The following is a 21,713-nucleotide window of genomic DNA, read 5'->3' as shown; positions in this document are numbered from 1 at the left end:
AGACGCTTTCACTTTAAGCATTGTGAAATTTTATGATTCAGGTAGTGCAGCAACTAACAATTCCTTTTTTATTTAAGTTAAATTATTGACTCTTTTTGAGTTTTTTTTTTTTCAAATGCTTTTTAAAACAGAATAGAATAGAATGTATTTTTTAATAGGGATACATGGATCCAAAACACAGAATATGTGATATAGCTGTTGATAATTTTCAACTCGTTTTGCATAGAGACACTCATGATAAACAGCCATGCAGACACATTGAAGGAAAATTTAAAGAGACTAATTGACCTAATTGCAAAGTTTTTGGACTGTGGGAGGAAACTAATGTAACTGGAGGGAACCCTCTCATGCACACAGAACATTTATTGCTAGACCAACCATTAGTTGCAGCCCTACTTATAAGTTTGTTTTAAATATTTTGCACTAAGATTGCACATGAACAGTTTAATGTGCTGAAACAATACAGAAGTAAAACAGATATTGCGCTCTACATCACGTAATGTCTGCACAACAAAACAGACAGGCACCACTTTAAACAACAAGATGTAGACCCACATTCTTGTCTAAAAGATGGTTCAAACATAAATTCAGTGAAAAATGCATTAGAAATACAATGGGATCACTCAGCAGCTTAAGAAAATTACTATGTCTTTTCTGTCTGCTCAATATTGGCATCTGGCATTTATGGTGGGAATTTGTTCCATGTTAAACCATTAAACTCTGCAAGGAGCCAAAAACATCCATTTATCATTGCTGCACTTGAATTACTCGCATACCAAAATGCTTCAAAAAAAAAAAAAAAATTAAATAACAGATTTGAACGTTCTGTCAGCCATGTTTGTTGTTCAAAGAGTTTGGATAGAGCTGACCAATGACTGCTGTTGAACTTAACGGAAGTAATAATCAGCATAAACACAAGCTGCATACTGTGGAAGGGGGGGTCATTGAGGGTTATGCTTCACAGAGCTGTGAATGTTACTTCCGAAGAAAAGTTTAAGAAATGACAAAAATTAAACATATTGATCTAATTAGATTAATGGGATTATTATAGTGGATGTCTTGGATTATGAAAACTAGTTGCTGCATCCTGAGTCTATTGTTCCAGCTGCTCAACCTCACCGTGAAAGCTGTCTGAACCCAGTATGCAGAGCAGGCTACTTGACACACAGGCAGACAGGAAGCTGCAAAAGACGAGACAGATTGTCTTTCAAAGGAGACGCTCAGATTTTTAAGGAAAACCACAGATTTGTTACATCAATAAAATAATGGGCACAGCCTAAAGTACAATTTTGCAAGCTGTGCATTTGTATATAGACCCAGATTGCTTAAACCTTGTGTGTAACACAGTTGCTTGGCTTACTGGAGATGTAGATGACTAAATCACAGAAAAAACATCAACAACAAGTACCGAGTCAAAATTTTGTCTGAAATCTGGATGCAAATCACTTAAAAATGAAAACCTGTGACTTAGGACAAAAATCCTCATTGCTCTGTTGAGCATGCACTGTCTAAAGTTAGTTTCTGCATATATTTTGAGCCATTTTGTCATTTTTATATGTTCTTATTTTTTATTCTGCTTATTTGCATGATTGAATGTTTTTTTTTTTTTTTTTTTTTTTTTTTTTTTTTTTTTTTTCTCCTTTGTATCCATAGTTTTGTTGCACTCTGACGCACAGTGACAGTAAAGTCTATTATATTTTGCTCAGTTGGGTTATACAAGTTGCTGCATCCCATACAGAGCAACTACCTACTGGACTTTATTTTGAAACTAACGTCCTCTCAGTTCAAGTCCAGATACAACAACACGAGTCTGTTGTGACTTTTAACGGGCTGCATTTGTAATCCCGTCTGCTCGTAGCACTTTACCCATATGTTTGGGCCCTCAAAAATCATCCTCTATCTGTCTGTCTCCCCGTCACGTTGCCTCTGTGTGATTGCAAACTACAACATCCAGCGATTATTACACAGCTAATAGCCTCTCCAGCTCTCTGGGGATGCTCGTGAACAGTGGAGAGAACACGGAGAACTGTCACCACTCTGTTGTTGTCTTTCACTGGCTCTGACATTTTGTGAGAGGGTACAAAAATTAAAACTACGCCTGAAGAGCCTCAGATTATCATTTGTCTGGAATTACAAGAAAAGCTAAAAAAAATAAAAAGCCTTCATATGCTTCCCCTTTATAGTAATGACTGATAGAAAACAGCTTTCTTAATGTATAGAGGCTGTTATCAGTCTTCTTTTATCCTCGAGCATCCCCCTGTCTGCCTCTTATCCCCATTGTCAGAGATGTAACTTTCCACAGAAGTGCTATCAAAGCAGGGGCCCTTTTTTTTTATTGAGCCAAACGGAGACAGGCTGGGATCGACGCAGGCAGAAAAATAGGATGGCAGGCAGCACAGTGCCTTGTTTAAAACACTTGCAAAATGGGTCGTGGTCTTTAAGGTGAAATGATGCGACAGATGTCTTCTGTTTCAATCTGGTAGCTCAGGATCCTGGTAGTGTTTCATCACGACCCTCAAAAAAAAAAAAAGAAAAAAGAAATAAATAAAAGAGGCTTATGGATGAGTGAGTTTATCACACCACGTTGCTCCCTCAGGACCCAATCGTTGTTCTTGAAAGCTCCTGTTTTAATTAGAAATGCAGTCACTTCCTTTTTTCATCTGTCTTCTTTGCTCTTTCTCCTACATTATCTTTGGTAGTGGTGAGTGCACCAAGTTTAGCAGTGGGATAAAGACACTGACATTTGGGGAGTAAAGGATTCAGAGCTGTGTGCCATGCATGAGGTCGAGGTTCTGCTGACCGTGACTGGAAACCACTATCTGGCTTTGTTCTTGTTAGTGCTTGCTCCTGTGGTTTAGTCGGGAAGTTTTTTTTGTTGCCCATGGTGACTCCAAACATGTTCAGCTTTGCCCTAAGACCACAGCGCAGTCAGGGATGCTCTCCCTCACTGAGACTTCCTGTAACCTGAGAAGATTCTCCCAAAACAGAAAGCTGACGGTGAACATGCAGGCTCAGTTAAACTGTTCTGTCCGTCGGGTGAGGTGAAATAATTTCTTGGAGTTTTTTTTGTTGTTGTTTTTACGCTTCTGTCCAACAACAGTCATACACCCTTTTATCTATTTATCCATAAGTAGCAAAAGGAATGGACAAATAGTTTTTATTTAAATGTATCTTAATATGATGCTCCGCCATGAAATCCAGGGTGAGCAATTTTATTTAGAGGTTGCATTTTTTTTTTTTTTTTTTAGTAAATAAACAGGTTCCTGGATATACTGCTAGACCATCAAAGTCCTTAGGAACAGATGAAAAAATAGTACACTATCACCCTGTTGAAGTCCTCACCTAAATCTTTGGCACAGCTTGAAAGTCAATGTTCACAGTCTTATCATCCTATCTGATTGAACTGGAACAATTCTGTAAAGAAGAATGGCTAAAAATGTTGGTCTTGAGATTCACAGAGCTTGTGAAGGGAAACTCTAAAAGGCCTACACCTGTAATTTCAACAAAAAGTGGTTGTACAAAATATTGATATTCACGGGGGCTGAATATAAATGCATACCACAATTTTGAGATTGTATGTAACCTTTTCCTTACATCTCACTATACATGGCTAATTGTGTTGGTTAATCCCAAAAAATCTTGATGAAATACAAAAAAAGTTTAAAGTACATGACATGTAGCGCTGCTTGCTGTTTTTCCAGAGTTCCTGATTTGCATGCCATCGCTCTCAGTGGCAGCGACCACTACTCTATGTTATACCAGTGTAACTTACATTGTAATTTTAAATACCTTAGCATAACTGCACATCCTGCTGTGCACTCCCCCCTCCATCCCCCGCCAAGTACACTGGAGGTTGATTGGAAGCTTCTCTGCTGCTATTTCTCTGTCATTGACATGCAAGACGCATCGCACAGATTCTGGCGCAAGGTTAAGCATGCGTGACGCCCAAGCTTAGGAACTGCTTCAGACAGTCTCTCTCTCTCTCTCTTTATACTTCTCTCCAATTTTCACCCCTAAAAACGCAGATTATTTTCCTTTGCCTTCACCGTACCTCAGTTCCTCAGTGTCTTGCACCTCTCCTCATGTTTCACTCAAGCAAAGGACTAAATTCAGTGAATGCACTATCCTCCAACAACATAAAACATCTCAAATCCACAATCGCATTTTCTACCTAATGAATACAAAGTAGTTCACTTTTAGAGTATTTAAATTGCTGACGGTACTTGACTTTATAGCCTCTTTAAGTATTGCCTCTTTGTTGGATTCTTAATAAAAATGTATTTTAAGTAATCTCAACAGAGATGCATGCTCAATCATTTTTCATTCTTTCCCAAATTGCTTCAAATGGCTTTAATCTATATCAGTTTTTTTTTTTTTTTTAGATTTCTTTCCTCTATTCTTTAAAGAGTAGAGACATATTAAAGCCCAGCAGAAGTTACTGTGGTGTACTTTTTACTCTCATCTATTTCTTTCTATGTTTTTTCTAGATTTTCTTTTAATAATAGTTGATGGACTGAACAATGGTCTGTGGATCTGGAATTATTATTATTATAGTAGCGCACATCAAAGCAACAAACATCAAAAAAGTGTTAAAGTATTGTCTTAAAGCTGATGAAATGTCCTTGAAAACATGTTTTTACTGTTCAAATTTGTTTTAACGTGACAGAAAGTGTTTGAGTGACCAGAGGATTTCATAATTACATGAGGCAAAGTAACAAAAATAACTGAATACAACTCTACAAATATGATAATTTTTCAGGATGATGATAAATGATGTAATAGATTTTCATCTTTACTGCTACTCATTAATGATTATTAAAACAAACCAAACACAAACTCATCTAAAGAGCAAAACAGCCTCCAACACTGCAGTTCTGATTAAAGGGCAGATTTTTTTTTTTAGCTGATTGAACATCTAAAGTTTTAAAAGATCCTTCCTGGGAATACATTTATTCCCAGTATTACCTGAGATTGCTTAATTTTGATTGTAGTCTCATTTTTAATCTCAAAAGGGGGAGAATAAATGGAGGAAGAATTACAATTTCCAGCACCACAAAGAGAGAAAAAGAACTGAGCACCTTACTTTAGTCTGAAGTCAGGAAAAGTGCATATGATAGCACATGATGATGCAAGCAAACTACAAAAAAATATATATATATTTATATATATATTTATGCACGGATTCTCAAAAGCTGATCAGGGTCCTCTTATTTCATTCAATGGTTTTGTCTTTGTGAACTTAGATGATTCTCTGCTCAGACGCTTTTGCTTCCAGAAGTCATCGCCAATCAGAGATGGATGCAAAGTAATGCAAGACATATGTTACATTAGGCAGCCAATTAGAAGAATATGTTTTACTAATGTTTTCTATTACATCCATGACTTGGAGGGACTAAAACAATCAACTATCTGCATTTTTGACACTGTCTCATAACTGTGAGACAGTGTCAAAAAAACTTCATATTTTGGAGATTCCTGGAAAACACATGCAGTAATAAGAAGTTATCTTCATGAAATGGACATTTTACACACCAGTTTTTACAGGTAAATTATCCAAACTGAGCTGTTAGAACATACTATAAAATATTGTAACGAGTCTGTAGTAAAGCAAGCACAGTTGGAGATTCTTGGTTACGTTTTGATCAGCTCAATGTGCCTTTCAAAAGTAAATAACATAAATAAATGTTAAATAACACGGTAATTAACCTTGTATGATCAATAGGTGTTGCCATTTAAGTTCTGTCTGTAAACACGTGTCTAATTTTCTGGACTTTATGGCTGGATTGTGTTGGAGATTTACTGTAATAGCTTGTAGAGAAAGTTGAGCAAGAGAAAAAAAAGGGGGAAAAAATCATTGCCGTTCTTTCAACTGTGAAATTAAACAAACTCCCTATGAGAGGTGACTCAATCTAAACAAATCAAAGCCAATGAAATGGAACTCAAATTAAGAAAATGATGGATTTCCCTCCGCATTTATTTGATTCATCCGCTTTACATGTTCCTCGAAACAAATTACAGTTGTAGAAAAACATTGAACAAATGCCAGATTTTTATAGACAGGACAATATTACTTTTATTTTTTTTATTTTTTTGCTCAGTCTGTTGGTAAACAGCGAGCATACCCATCACGCCCTCTCATCATCTCTCTGCCTCTCCCTCCCTCGGATAAGTAGGCATTTCCTGTTATCTCGGCTCTGGCCATTGTTGTCTGCTCTGTGAGACAGTAGAGTCTGTGCTCTGCTGACTGAACTAAAGCTGTTTCACTTTGTCTGATTGGGTCCGCTTCGGGCAGAAGGGGGGAGACGCTTCGTTTTTAATGCATTGTCTGTTCAAGTTTTTAATTGCATCTGCTCTAATTTGTTGTCGTCGGTATGGAAGTCGTGGCGTACCTGCTTAATGTCGCCTGTATTTGTACTGCCACACAAACAAACTAATCACTTTAAATTGAATTCCATCTAGACAACATTATGTATTGAAAATAATAACCCTTTTGCTGAAGGGAACGTTGCAATAAGAAGTAGTCAACTGGTGCGAAATGGAATAAAATTAAAGAAAAAAGGAAACTTTTGAAATTTAACGAGGTATAATCAGTAGTTTAAACTTGTTAAGACGCGGTTTCTGGCTTCCGGCTACATCTTGTGTGAAGCTCTGCCTTAATTCAAGGTGCCACTTTGTCTTTTGTCCTTTATGCATTGAGGGGTGCCCTTAAAAGAGCTTACAACTCAAACTTTGCTGTGATAATATTTGCTTCTAAAGTAGTTCTCAAAGCATTTATTTTCACCTTGTCCTAGACTGTCCTGAGGGCAAAGGGATGAGGAGATACTTGTGGGATTTCCAGTTAATGAAAGGTAAACACAAGGTCTGCTCTGAGGTGATCCAAGGAATGCTCTCCCCTCTCCGTCAGGATATGAGCTTCATGCTCTTGACTTGTACTTTTATGTGTGACTTTTCACCTTTGGCGAATTCTTTCACTGGAACCACTTTCAGTGCGTTTTTATTGCAATTTTAGCCAGTCAGCCCATGTTTGCATTCTTCCGTCGTAAAACTGTATCACAGCAGTAATACTGTTAAAGGATAACAGTAAAAAATTATGACATTCAAGCCATTTGATTAAGCAGACAAAATATTTCCTTTAAGTTTTGTCTTCAGTGAAACTGAATGAAAATATTTTATTAAGCCAAATTATCAACAAACCATGTAAAAATACAAAGGAAGCAGCTTTTTTTTATTTCGGACTGCTGTTCTGTGGATTAACTGAAGTCATGTTATGTTTTTTGTTGAGTGATATATTCACACATATTCCTGAAATGTAGTGTAAATTTTAATTTAAATCAGGATGTTTTTTTTTTTTTTTTCTAATTCTTTACAGAGTAAATCTTTAGGCAGTTAAGAAAAGCCTTTTATCCTTTATATGTGGAAATTGTATATAGCCGCATGTTACTATATATGCTTTAGGTGACATTGAGAAACATAATAAAACCTGGATTTTTTATTATAATAAAATAATAAAACATTTATTATAATCTAAACAGTTTCTAATAATCTAGAAACTGCTTTGGAACAGTTTCTAGATTGTATTCTTGCCATATTAAGCTAACAGTGATGCAAATCTAATAATAAAATATTGAAATTGTTACATATCAAGTAAGTTATTTTTTTGAAGTTCTTTATGTATTACTTAATGCATTAAATAAATTGGAATTGAGTTTAATTCAGAATTGGAATTAAATATATAGCAACGTCATAAACAATTTACTAAAACAGCTTTTTGTTTTGTCTTACAAAGTACATCATGAAATATTTGCTAACTGGTGATGTGTCCTACAACACAAACTAACATTCAGCACATCTAACACTAACAAGATATGAATCAACCATTAGAGCTTACCAAACATTACTTATCAGAAATTACACAAGCCTCTGAGCAAAAGTGTTACGCTTGTCAGTGGCTGTCGTCCAGCTGTGGTCTCTATAAGGCAGACTGAACTGAAGGTGGGATACACCTGTGGCTTTGGGTGTGTTGCCCTGGTGACCGCTCCTCTACTAGTACATCAAACTATTGGAGCAACGGTCTGACGCAGAGAGGAGGGACACATGGAAGCCTTTATACTCTGTCTTAATAAAGTAGAAGTCAAAACTTCTGTCTGTGTCTAAAGTCTGGGTTCCCCCCCCCCTCCCCTGTCATGTATGTTGTGTTTATGTATGTGCAACAGCTCTGTGTTAGTGATAACATATGACAGAGCTGCCACAGAGTGACTAAAGATCTGCCAGCTTTCCTCGCTTTACGTAATGTGGAAGAGGAATAACGGGTGTGACAAACATTTATACAGCAACGACAAAACACAGAACACGAAAAAATCAAATTTATTTGACTACGAGTGTCTCACCTCGGGCTGCGGGGGTTTTTTTATGCTGGATTACAACATGTGCTTTGTTAATCTTCAAAGCTGCAGTGAAAGGTGTACTGCTTCTCTTTGCTTTCAGTACGAACCAAAGCAGCAGCAGCAGCTGAAGTCAGAGGAAAGTCAGCATTGAAGATAGAGGGAGTTTACTTGATATGAATAACTCTCATTCAAGTGGTCTGTCTTCAGAATGAGCCATTAGAGGAATCCCAGGGGACACTGTGGAAGGGTAATGGAGAATATAGATTTAACTTGTGACCATCAGCAAAAATGCCAATTAGAAAAGCATCAGTGGGGGTAGCCAGTAAGATAGCTGCAAAGCACTGCCAGGAGGTGATTAATGCCAAGCATGTTTTTGACATCTACAAAAAAACAGATGTAATAACTTCATCTTTGTTTATGTTGGATACTTGTTCATAAAAGCTTTTTACATTACAAAACAAAGGTGTGAAGAGTATTTCACGAAAGAGAGGGGAAAGATGTGCTGTTCTTTGACTTTTGTTGTGATTTTGAAAATCCAGCGTTGCAGTCAGTAGGAAGCTGTTTATTTTTGTTTTCCTGGTTCGGCTCAGATGCTGCAGCATCAACCCTTTTCCTCCTCCCTCAGCTTATATCATCAATCATTTACCCTCACTATCATTCTTTTGCTTTACTTCTCACATAAGTCTTTCTCCTCCTCTCAATCTCCTTATCCTTCATGTCTTTCTAATTCACTTCAGCCTCTATCTTTTGTTTGAGTGGTGATTTATTTTCCAACCTTTCACATTTTGTCAGATCCACAGGGACGTCTCAGTAAATTAGAGAGTGACTTTAAAAAAAACACCATTTTGATTCAAAAACACACAGACCGGTTTATTTAAGGCATTTACCTCCATTAATTTTGAATATTTTAGCTTACAGGTGAAATCCCAGAATATGTTTCTATGTGTACCTTGACCAGTGATTTTACTTTACTTAAACACCCAAAGAGACTTTGTGGAGTATTTGTCAAGAGACACAATGAGTCAACAGTCTTTCTTTACACCTCATCTCCAATCAGTAATAATCGTGAAAATGAATAGAACTGTTGAATTTATTACGTTATTTGTACTGAATTTCTGTAATGTGCATTTTTAACAGAATTATTGAAATAAATAAAACTTTTCAGTAACATTCCAATGAATTCAGACATTCTTGCATATTGTTGGGTCTCCCTTCCTGAGTTGTTCAAATGAATCTGTTTTCTAGCTTTTTTTTTTTTTTTTTTAATTATGGATATAAATCTCACTCTTTCAGATCCTCCCAGATGGCTTTATTAGTTTAAGAAGGCTGACATTATTTTTTGCAAAAGTTGATGGAGTTGTTCAAAGGAAGCTATAAAAGAGCATCGCCTCCACATACACCTGCTTAACCCTTCTCTACATTCAGTAAAGCTAAAGTTTTGACTTAAAAAAAAAATGGCATTTCGTCTACTTTAACCTGATAATTTCTATGAAGTGATTCACCTTTGATGGGGTTGGTGCAGGCGAGGTGTGTGCATGAAACGTCTTGTCTTGAATCTGCACTTCGATGTAAAGGCTCCATAATCCCCAAGGTTGTTTGGGCTCCTGTTCGATTCCTCCGTTGTTTTCCTGAAGCCCTGCGTACATACAATGAATTATTCAGCAACGTAATGGGTCTATATTTGTCGTTGTTTATCTTGCCTCGGTGCCCCCACCACCATCATTGCTGCCCCGCCAGCATCTCTTCCAGCTTTCACATGTCTGTTTTTCTGTCTGTTTGGCAAGTAGGGGCCTCTTCACCCACAGAGGATGCTCCACATTAATGAATGAAGTGAAGTCATTTAGCAGGACTCTTAATGGCACATAAAGCCCTGCTGCTGGGTTTGATTAATCAGGGAGAGTGTTTGGCTCTCTGTCTCTCTCTCTCTTACACACACGCACACAGGGCTGTCCTGTGCAGGATCAGCAACTCACTAGCTGTACTCTCTTTATTTTAGCGCCGGGGTCCCCGCTCTGTTCTCACCAAAGCTGTCAGGGGCCCTAGTTGCTAACGCTTCTGGAGATTGAAAGCAAGAGTCTCGGTCTGCGTCTGAAAGTTAAGTTCTTTAAAAGTAAACCTGATATTTTTCTGTGACTGGCAAAAATGTATCGGAATCACTTGTTTAAGATGCGCAGCAGTCAGGCTGCATTTTATTGGCAGTTTTGGATTGATACAGCTGATGCATACATTTAACTTGTTTATCTTTGCCCCAGTTTGGTGAAAGTTTGCTGCCTTTGTACTTGCAGTTACAGCTGTCACTGTCTGTATTGCATCAGTCAAATATGCTGCAAACTTATGTAACATAGCAACGAAAGAAGTTGGAAAAATCCTGGTATTTCCCAGCAAACTGGAGAACTGCAGACCCACATCCAAACCTCATTTAAAGTTGATAAAGATGGACTCGCAAATGTATTGTGATTAATACCAATCTGGAAGTGTTATTTTCATTAGGTTCTTAAACTTATTTTAGTAACGTCCCCCCTCAGTTGAACTGCACAATCTATTGCATTGCTTCTGCAACTGTAAAAGATTGCTTAGATGCTTAGATTTTATAGGCCAGGATGTTTCAGGTGCTTTGCATTAAAACTCTGCTCACCAATAATTTATTGGGTGACATTCATCATAATTAATGCCCTTGACTTGTACAGATTTTGCTAATCTAGATCCTAAACCTCTGGAAGAGTCGTGAAGCTACATCCACGATGAAAAGATTAGATGTGTTTTAATTGCAATCAGTATAGTCGACAATGTTGACATATTGGCTCCCACAACAGCTTTTTTACTGTTGTGAAGGCCTATGCTTCAGTAAATATTAAAAACAAAAAATGGTAATAAATGCATAGGAAGGTGATTATGGAACATTGTTTAACTGAGGCAACATATCTTTCCATGAAGTACAACAATATTCCAGTTTAATGCTTTATGTGAAAAATAGCCCTTCATGGCTGAAGAATGTCGTTTCATCCTTTTTTTTCCTAACAGCTAAAATTTCCAGGTTAGAAATTCAGGGCTTTCTCACCAGGTTGAGCCTAAAACCTTTGTGTACAATGCCACCTTGTTTGAAAATACAAAAGGCAGAGCAATACATTGTTTTTAGCTTGCATTGCTAATTTTGGTCTGGTAAATAACCATATAAGTTTGCAAATACCACTGATTTTCAAATTTAGAAACTGGAACACTGTTGGGATGAATTTGATGTATTTTCTTGATTCAAGGGGTAAATGTGTACATTTTACCCTTGAATAGTTTCAGATTAAGCAAATATTAATGTATTTATATATTTTTGTGTTTGTTACAGTTATTGTTATTTTGTATTACTTTGATCCTGAAATTCTTGTACCACAGTTTGAGAATCATTGCTGTAGGGGATTTTAACAATTCTGTTTGAACTTTCTCTATGATTTATGTTAGTTTGGTTGTTCACTGAAAACAAAGTGCTTCAGAAACGTTGCTGCAGATGCTTTACAATATAATTCTGTAGACATTATTCTTTGTCGTGAAAGGATAAAATAAAACAAACCCAGTAATGTCAGATGAATATGCAAGAGATAATTGCATTATATAACTTCCTCACAGAATTTACGCTATTTTGCAATTATAATCACATTTTAAACATCTTAAAATTTGTTTAGGAAAATATGAGCAAGTTTGTTGCATATAGATAGATGAAGCTGGCTATGTTGATCGTTTTCAGTACTTCATTTGTGTATGTGACAAGCAATTTTTTTTTCTTCCCATTTGAAAACAGTAGAAAAGCTGTCTGGTTCAGTCTGAGTATTCGCAGCACGGCGCTTTGTGTTAATTTACCGAAGGAGGTCACAGCAGGGATGCTGGGCTAACCGAGAGTCGGCTCAGTGAGAATACTCGACATTAGAATATGAAAGTTTATAGATTCAAAGAGTACGCCTCTTGGGATTCACCCAATATCACTCATAACCTTCAACCTATCTTATTTTTCCTTCTCTCTCTAATCCCTGCTCCACAATCTCACATCCTTTTATCTTAGTCTCTAGCAGTCTTGATTCTGTCAAATATCTTGCTAATTTTACTCCATATTGGACCCAAAGAGAGTTGTGTAGTTCACTCTCTGGCTATTTCGTGTTCCTACTTTTTTATATTCAGTAGGCTATTATTATAACTCACTTGGTGTATTTTACCCAAATATAAAAACTGAATGTATCTTTGGATACTTTGATGTAACAGGGGTGTTTTTCTTGCTGAATTTAACCTGTGTTTGACCTCTTTGTAGAGACATTGCAGGTTAGCCTCTACACACAGAGGTTTTTGTGTAGTAGCTTATGAATTCAGACAATTTGGATATCTAAAAATCTGAACAGCTAAGACCAGTTTGTTTTTTGTATTTTTTAGCTAGCAAACTTAGCTGAAGGCGGAAGGAGTAGCAATTCATTAAGCCATTGAATTTTATCATATGTGAGAATCTGTTGTCTCTTTACTTAATGTCCCGTGTGGTTCTGGGCGGTACTTGAACCGTATTTTTCAGACTATAAGCCGCTACTTTTTTCCTACGCTTTGAACCATGCGGCTTTTCTGTGGATTTTTCTTCAACCACCAGGGGGCTCTTTAGCAGGAAGTCAAAATTGGAAATCAAAGAAGAAAGTGCTAGATTTTAATTTAGAACAAGCACATGCTAGCAGCAGGCACAACAGAGAAATGTTTTCAAACTCATACCTCCTCATCATGGAAACCACACGAAGAAGTTCATATGATGCCGCTTTTAAGTTGCACGTAACCTCGGCTTGAATGTCTCCATGGTTCGGCTTTGGAGACTGAGGGCTACGTCCTTAATAGCAGATTTATTAAAACCGAGAGTGGTGCAGATACCAGCGGCTTATAGCCCGGTGCGGCTTATATATACAAGTTTCCAGTTTTTAAAAAAAAAAAAAAAACTTTGTGGGTCGGACTTAAAGTGATGTGCGCTCTATAGTCCGGAAAATACGGTAGTTTATGTAAGACACCATACAGGTGGTCTGTTGCTCCAGGCATTGTCATGTTGGTTCTGTTCTGTGGTTCCATACAGGGTTAGATTAGGCTGGAGCCAATTTTGGTGCCCTATCCACTAAAGAAAAAAAAATACCATCAAGCTTACTTAGGCTAAAATTAAACTAATGATTATTAAAAAAAATAAAAATATTCATTTGATACGGAAAAATAACACAAATATGGCACTTGGTAAAAAGCAAAGTCCCTAACCCCACTAAGTAGTATAAAAATCTGCAATTATTTGTAATTAAATAAATCTGTTCATAAATGAGTTCAGTAAGCTATATTCACCTAAGAATGGCAAGGATACTCTGCCATTCTTAGGCAAAGTACACTTTAGGACTTTCCGCATTGGATCCCTGCATCTATGAATTTTAAGTCGCTGAACAGATTTGTTGTCTTGTCAAGTTATGCAGACAACACAGAGTAGCAAATCTTGCACATTATCAAGCATCTGTGGCTTTAAGCCGAGTGTTTGAACACAGAAAGACACACACTTTCTTCTTTTGGTTGCTAAATGATGCTGCTACAGATGGCCTTTCATTCCTCTGCCATTTTGATTGTTTGGCTTTCACTTTTTGCTATGAAATGGTCTCTTTTTGCTGTGTTTTGTAGCGACTATGCCTCAATTCATAGCTGTTCACTGTGAAGCTGTTGTTGCTCCTCTTCGTGCCAAGCTCACTTTTGCTGACTTTTCAAAAAACGACTGCACTAAGCATGTGAGTTCAGCCACTTCAGACGGAAGACATTGCAAAATAAGATATTTGCTACAAGGAATATGCTGAAATAATAAATATATATTTTTTTTTTTTTTTTTTTTTTTTTTGAAGATTAGGTTGTTTTTGTGATTGCTTGGAGCAAAAATCTAAATTGAACAATGAATTTGATTAATTGCATGACGGTAGCGTTAAGAGGCCAGCAGGAGGTTTTCTGTAAGCCTGAGGCTGTGGCTCTCCCACCAGGAAGTGGTGGACGGCTTCCTATGAGTTGGGGGTCAGTTTCTGCTCAAGTGGAGGAGTTTTAGTGTTTTGGTGTCTTGAACAGAACTGATTAAGGATGCAGGGAGGGACGGTGAACGGATTGGGAAAAGGACTTACTTTGAGAACAAAGTAAGAGCATTTCCTCTTACTACTGGCAAAAAGACTAAACTTCAAATGACTTGTACTTCTTCAGCGTGGTTACAGATGTGTGATTCAACATCAATGTTTGATAGGATTTTAGCCTGCTTAGAAAGATTTTTGGTTTTATGCTGCATATGTTCCAAAAAATGTATCCAGGCTTTTGTTGCTTTTCTTCTTGCTTACACTAAGCATTTAATTACATTTTCTTATGTCAGCATAGTGGCAGGTCCTGTAAATATGTCACTTAACATGTCGATTCAGATAATCGCTTTTCCATTTAATCTCTAACAAGGGTGAAATAATCCGGGCCTAATCTATAATAGGCGAATCCAATCACTGAAGCAAATGCCTGTTGTGATTTGAAGTGCTGCCAGACTTTGATCGCCTCAGCGGTAAATTGATTAGCAGTGATCTACTGGTCTCCTTAAATGCTGATCCTGGGAAAAGAAGTTCATGTATTTGCTTTAAGCTGACGCTGTGGTTGAGCATCAGGATCTCTTTGCACAACCGTTCAGTAAAAGCAAAAGCGGCCCACTGGCCTCAAAACAACCCAGCACAGAAGCCAGTTAGTGTTTTTGCAAGCTGCATGCTTTAAACCAAGATCAACTCCGACTGTTTTAGCTCGCTGCAGCTGTCTCGTTAGATTTACAGCTAAGGGCTGGGTAGAGGATGTTCTTTAAAAACCTGACTGCTGGAATTTGAGAGAAAATAGGTCGGTTACAAACTGCACGGATGAACGGGTAATAATGAAAACGTTGACGTGCTTCCACAAGATCTGGGTAGGATATAAAGCCCTATAGAGCTTGTACAGATTACAGACAAGCATTCTTCAGTTTTAACCCTGTTGCTTGCTAAGAAAATTGAAGTTGATCATTTGCTTAATGTACTAGAATAATTGTTTTCCTTTTAATGTGTCCACATTTTGCAGCTTATTAACATTCAACGTCTCGTCCCGTCTCTTGTCCTTAAACCTAATCTCTGCTTGCTGCTTTGTCAGCCCAGCACCATGTACTTCATTTTTTTCCTGTTGGCATGGAGGGTTCGCCTAAACAAGAGGCAGATCAACAAGGACCAAAGGGTGTTGTATTGTTTTCAAAGCATATTACTGAAATATTAAAAGCTTTAACTGAAGTTTAGAAGATACAGGATGCTAGCAAAGTATACTCTTTTGTTACTTTTTGTTACTGTATCAACTTCTCCTATTGTTGGCTTGTGATAAATTAAAAAAAAAAGAGACTAAAGGAAGAAATGGTTTGACCCCACAATTGAAAGCTCAGACTCTGACAATATTGTAACACATTAGGCATTTTTGTTTATAGAGTCCTAAAATAATAATAGTTTGGAGAATTAAATTATAACGTTTACACACACTGAGACTATGCCTTCAAACAGTTTAGGAAATCTCACGTAATGATGTTCAATTTAAAATATTTTAGCTAAGTAGATCCACCTGGCTGCAGTTTAAGGCCCTACCGCAAACAGACTTCTTCCTTATTTTGAAATCGTGAGAAAATCGAAAGAAATCAGCCACAATATCGAGATGCTGAGTGTTTTAGCATGGCTGAGCTCTAAAGCTAAACTCTTTAGGCTGAAACCGAACACTGGAAAATCACACGTTATTTATTCTTCCTTTTCCCCAATTCTATCACAATTATTAAGCTACGTAAATAAACTCACAGAGAGTGCCAAAGTAACCACAAACGTGTGAGCCGTGCAAATCTGAGATCCATCAAAACTTCAGTCCATCTTCACTATTTCTCTTTTTGACCTTTGTCTTTAGGCTTGCATTAATCTTTTATTTCCGCTTCACTTGTGTTTTGATTTATTTTACGGTGTCAGAATGATCCATACCTCTGGCCTCACCTGTTTTGACTTTCTTCACATCCATCTCCTCTCGCCCATCATAATTGCAAAGGTCACATCCTGGAGACTCTGTGAAATCAATTACAGGTTAAACCTCTTAGTCTGCCTCCAAGGCAGCAGAGATGTGTTTTTATGTGGAAATACATTTCGCCGCATCCCTCCTCAGGACGTGCTTTTGTTTCCTAATATTTCCCATTGAGGCACCGAATTCATTTATGCAACCTGTCAGCATCCTCATCATTGATGACAAAGTATCCACTGCAGATGTGTGACCTCTATCAGTGATGTTAAATTGTTCTACACTGACGCTGCTGTTGTCTGCACTGCGGTTCACAGGAGGGGGAACAGATTTTGATGGGTTGACAGGAAAACGATGTGCAGGGCGGAGAGACAGAAAACGTTTGTTCCTTGAACATTGAGCTGTACAGTGCCTTGGAAGAAAAAAAAGAGCACATCTTTTATTCATGCTCAGTTGACAAGGTGTCAAGAGTTTTGTCAATCCTCTCATTTTTCCGTTAACCTTGTCCCTGTAAAATGTCCTGTCGCTGTTTCTTTGGTTAAACATCACTTTCAGGCCACGAGGGAAAGGAAATAAGAGAATGAAAGAAGGTGGGAAAGACAAAAACAAAGATAGCTTCTGTTCTGTCTTCCTTTAAAAAAGAAAGAATGCATAAGAGTAAAGTAACTTGTGGAAAACATCCAGAAAACAAACTGAAGGAGAGAGGAGGAGAAAAGACGAAGAAAAATGGGATGGAGGGAGATGGACGGAGGTGGATTGTACCTGTGAGAGAAGCGGGATAATGTTCAGTCTGTCGTCTGAGTTTATTTTTACCTCAAGGCAAGAGTCTGGATCAGGGTTGCCACCCTTGTAGCACCTTTCAGTGTGGGTTCCTGAACAGATGTCGTCCCAGTGTGAACATCTCTCATGACTTTCAGTATCAACACCAGCACACAAGGACAAACATAAAAAGTCCCAGGTCATAGCTTGTGCTGCTTTGTAAAGTCGAAAACGTGTTTTAGCTGTTGAACATTTCCTTTTACGTAGCATCTAATTTTCTTCCTTTATGTAGACAATAGCAAAATTATTGAGTCTAAATCTGAACTTTAAAACACCAGTTAATATATTGCAAGTTTTCAGGTAAACTAATTGAATGCATGGAAGGTTGTATCTCTGAAATAAAAGCGCTTTGAAGAACACACACTCAGGTCTCTCCACTAGTGCGATAGGTACTTTATTAATGCACCCGCTATAACTTTATGTCCCTGCTTATTATAGATATGCCCTGAGAATGTGACTGGTGTAAATAATGCTCTAACCTCACCTTCTTTCTCTTCTGATGCTGTAGCAGGCAGCTTGATCACAAACTAAGTCAGACTCCCGCATATCTTTCGTACATGTTGAAGGAGTCTGGATACACCGCACCACGCATCTGAAATCTGATATTTAGAGCCATTTAACATCTTCTTCCTTGAGAGAAAATACATGGCGTGATGTCATTTAACTTACTTCTTGATTTAGAGTAAACTTTATTTTTGTTCCCTTTAATATTTTATTAATTCCAAGCATCACATAGATTTTAACAGAACTGAGTAGGTGCTGTGGATCCTGTGTCAAACACTTTTTATGTACTGTTTATAGACTATTGGATCAACCTGTCCCACAGGCATTTAAATTGCTTTTAAGAAAGGACCAGCACAGATTCACTGGGAGGATCATTGATTTACAAATCAAGGGTGTAATTAATACTCACTCTGTTCCAACCTGTGGGAGGAAGTCCATGTAGACAACTGGGCACGTAGATGATCATCACTGCCCCTTTTTTTTTTTTTTTTTTTTTTTTTCTGGGCTTGTTTTTGTCCAGACGTTTGCTCACATTTGACTCTACAACGCATTTTTAAGATTTTTATGTGATGGATCAAAATAAAGTCACGCATAATTGTGTAGCTGGAGGAAAACTATTCATTGTTCTTCTTTAATGAGATAAGGAATTGTTTGTCTTGTATATTTATTCAGCTCTGTAAGTTAACACTTTGTGAAACTACTACTTACATCTGTAAGTAAGAACATCTGCGTTTGGCTGCATCCATCTTCCCTTCTCCCTGACTGTGTGGTTTATAGGAAAAGTTCAGTTTTGTTCTCATCACAGCGGAGCACGGTCTAACACATGTCACCTATATATAGCTGACTTCTTACACCTACCTTTCTTTCAGCACAGCTGCCTTCTTTGCCTTCATGACTGTGAGTTTTCCATTCAACAATTTCTCGTATGTGACCTGTTGATCTCTGGAACTCCTTCAGAGTTACCTTAGGCCTCTTGCCAGCCTCCCTGATTATTGTTGTCCTTATCCTCCAGTCTGGAGTCACCGTCATGTGTTGTTTCTGTTTTTGGAAGAGATATTTAACAGTGGCCCTTTAAGATGTTAAAAGCTTGGAAGAGTGTTTTACAACCTGCTTTAGATTTCTCCAAATCGTTCTCCTTGACCTGCCTACTGTGTTCCTTGGTCTTCATGAAGCTGTTTGTTCTCTGACAAAACCGCTTAGCCCTTCACATAACGCCTCCCTTTCTACTGAGATTAAATTACACATACACCGACCCTATTTTGTAATTTGGGGACTTTTAAAGGCATTTACTTTCATTTGGATTTTATTTAGTGAGCGAAGGGGAGTAATTGGACATGTTTCGTCCCACTTTTGCAGTTGCGGACCACTTTCCGGTGGTCTCTACCGTAAAACCCCGATAATTTAAATTGAAGTTTGTGGTTGTGATGTGACAAAATGTGCCCGTTCAAGTGGCATAAATGGTTTTATAAGCGACCATATATTTTCCAAATGCAAAAGAACAAACGATTTTGCCTCCATAATAAAAGCTTTTACACTCCTCATAAACAACCTGAAGCTCATCGTCTCTCGTTTCTCTTTCCACAGGTTGGCTCTTTACGTGTATGAGTACCTGCTGCATGTAGGAGCACAGAAGTCGGCACAGACCTTTCTCTCAGAGGTAAGTCACAAAAATGCTTTCCGTGTTTGTGTCTGTCAGGCAGCGGGCCACAGACTTTATGTTTCCAGGGTTGTCTCTTTCAATATGTCCAGTTAGCGCTACAATGAAGTGAATCGGCTCAGCTTTGGGCTTGTGCCAGCAGGTTGGTGCAGCAAAGAGGCTTTTTAACGCCGCATTTAGTTCGGCTTGAACTGGAGCATGAGAGGAGTTTTGTGATTCTAAAGCTGATGTTTTGGGCGCAGCTTCATCCCCGCCTTTCACAATGTCCGTGGCTCTTCTTTCTGCTCTGAGATGCAATCTAATTTTCACTTTAATTCTCCTGGGTTAAGAGGGGACGAGGTGAAACCGAGGCCACTTGATCATTCTGCTCTGGGAGTAAATTATTACAAATTACAATGCAGAAGACAGCAGCTAGAGGCTTGTTGTACATCAGCCAGAGGGACAAGAGCAACTGAGAGAAGGGGGTGGAAAAGGTTACCTCATCAGCTGGCACTGACTCTCATCACTCTGACTTCATGAGTGCGTGTGTGTGTGCGCGTGTGTGTGTGTGTGTGTCTGTGTCTGTGTCTGTGTCTGTGTGTTTGTGTGCTCACACTGACACTTTTTCCTCTCTGCCATATCAATTGTCCACAGTTTTGCAAAAGCAGAAGATGCAAAGGATAGGTGGTGTTACATTCAAGTGTGGGAACACATTAGGTATTGATGCACAAAGCACAAACACGGCTGCTGATGTACAGTTCACATGCTCACCAGGGTAAGCATTTAGCTAAAATGCATCTCCTTTTGGAGTAATGGGATTTACTGCTTAAGGCACTGTCCATGCTAATGCTACTATTTTTTAAACAAATATTTTGTGCTGTATTTTTTTTACAAATGTCTCCCATTTTTGATGACTGAAATGTATACCAAGAAAAATGCTTTCCAAAGTACACACTTAAAACAAAAAACTGTGAATATACAGAGAATAATAGAAAAATGATCAAATTGAGGCTCACTGCATAAAAGCTTTCTGTGGTAGTTGGTATGTTGACATTAAAAGTTGCGATTTGGATAAATGTCAACCAAAAGGTTAAGATCATTTCTATAAAAATTGTATTTTTTTATGACTACGAACAGAATCAAAGATGTGAGCATATGTATGAAAGCAGTTGATTTTTAGTGTTATACATTATCATTATATAGTTTCTTGAATTCGAATCTCTAAACCTCAGATGCTTTAACTTAGGATTCACTCCAAAATCTGTAAAGTGTATTGCAAAAGGAAAATGTGTGGCTCAAACGACTCGGTGTATTCTTCTCTTTTGCTATCCAGTGTGTTTCCTCGAAGACACCTGAATGATATTTGCGAATCAGGCCCTCATGCCCACACTTAACATGCTATATCGCAACCAAATAGAGCAGCAGTATGAAAAAAACAATTAGCTTTTAAATTTAACAAGGTATATTATACTGTAAGGTTAAACCTTAGGAGGTTAAGACAGAAAACCGTAACCTCCTGTCCACATCTGCCAGTAATCACGCTGAGGGAATCTCACTGTAGCACATTGAAGGTAAATGAAAGAACCTCCAAGGAGTTCAGACCACAAAAAAACAGGATATGCGGGCACACACCATGCTTTCTTTTAAACGTTCTCCAAATGATGGCAGCGTGAAAGAGAATGTCCTGACATGAACTGCCTGTAATCTTATTTGGACTGAGCTGAAGCTCCTACAATTATACATTTTGTGCTATTTAGTCAGTCCAAGTATTAAGGAAAATTTCCTGCCGGTATCTCGAGCCGACAGATGAACTTACCGAAACTGCTTGCTGGGTCTCAAAGAATGTGGAATAAACAAATGGAGGCAGTTCCTGACCCTCCCTGAGAAAGACTTCAAAGCATGCCATTCCATCATCTGTTCGAGAACTGAGGTCAGGACAGTCTGATTGAAACTGTGGTGATTCAGTTTTTCCTGTTACTTTAGTGTTTGGTCATGATGCGGGTGGAGCAGGTGGTACAATGATCTTATTATTTGGCACTGATAAAATGTTTCAGGAAAGGTCTGAGAGGCATCCTCAGACAAAACAAGTGTCCCGTCTTTATTGGAGTCATCTGCCACTGATAGTTGCATGGATTTGTGTTCTTTAGATCCAGAACTGTGGTCTTTGTGTGTCAACATGAATTATTTTCAGGATGGAGATCATTTCTGAAGTAAATAACACCCAGCTGCATATTAAAGCTAGGATAGAAACAGGCCATACATTTGGGAAAGTCTAAACATCGAAATGATCTGAAAGTGAAATTAAAGTCGGTGTGGACCCGCCTGAT

At 38.0% G+C, this 21,713-nt stretch overlaps 1 protein-coding gene across 4 annotated transcripts in view; it reads left to right on the top strand.

The window, feature by feature from the left end:
- The window catches only part of ssbp2a (single stranded DNA binding protein 2a), a 56,977-nt gene that overhangs the window by 7,804 nt on the left and 27,460 nt on the right, over positions 1-21,713 (top strand). For all 4 annotated transcript variants that reach the window (XM_016674858.1, XM_016674857.1, XM_007559318.2 and 1 more), the window contains exon 2: positions 19,335-19,407. In XM_016674858.1, the coding sequence (XP_016530344.1) occupies positions 19,335-19,407 (73 nt within the window). The remainder of the gene's footprint in view (positions 1-19,334; positions 19,408-21,713) is intronic.

Source organism: Poecilia formosa, unplaced genomic scaffold (assembly GCF_000485575.1).
Source record: "Poecilia formosa unplaced genomic scaffold, Poecilia_formosa-5.1.2 Scaffold103, whole genome shotgun sequence".
Taxonomy (NCBI): domain Eukaryota; kingdom Metazoa; phylum Chordata; class Actinopteri; order Cyprinodontiformes; family Poeciliidae; genus Poecilia; species Poecilia formosa.
Note: the sequence above shows the minus strand (reverse complement) of the source record. Positions and strands in the feature narration are given on the sequence as shown.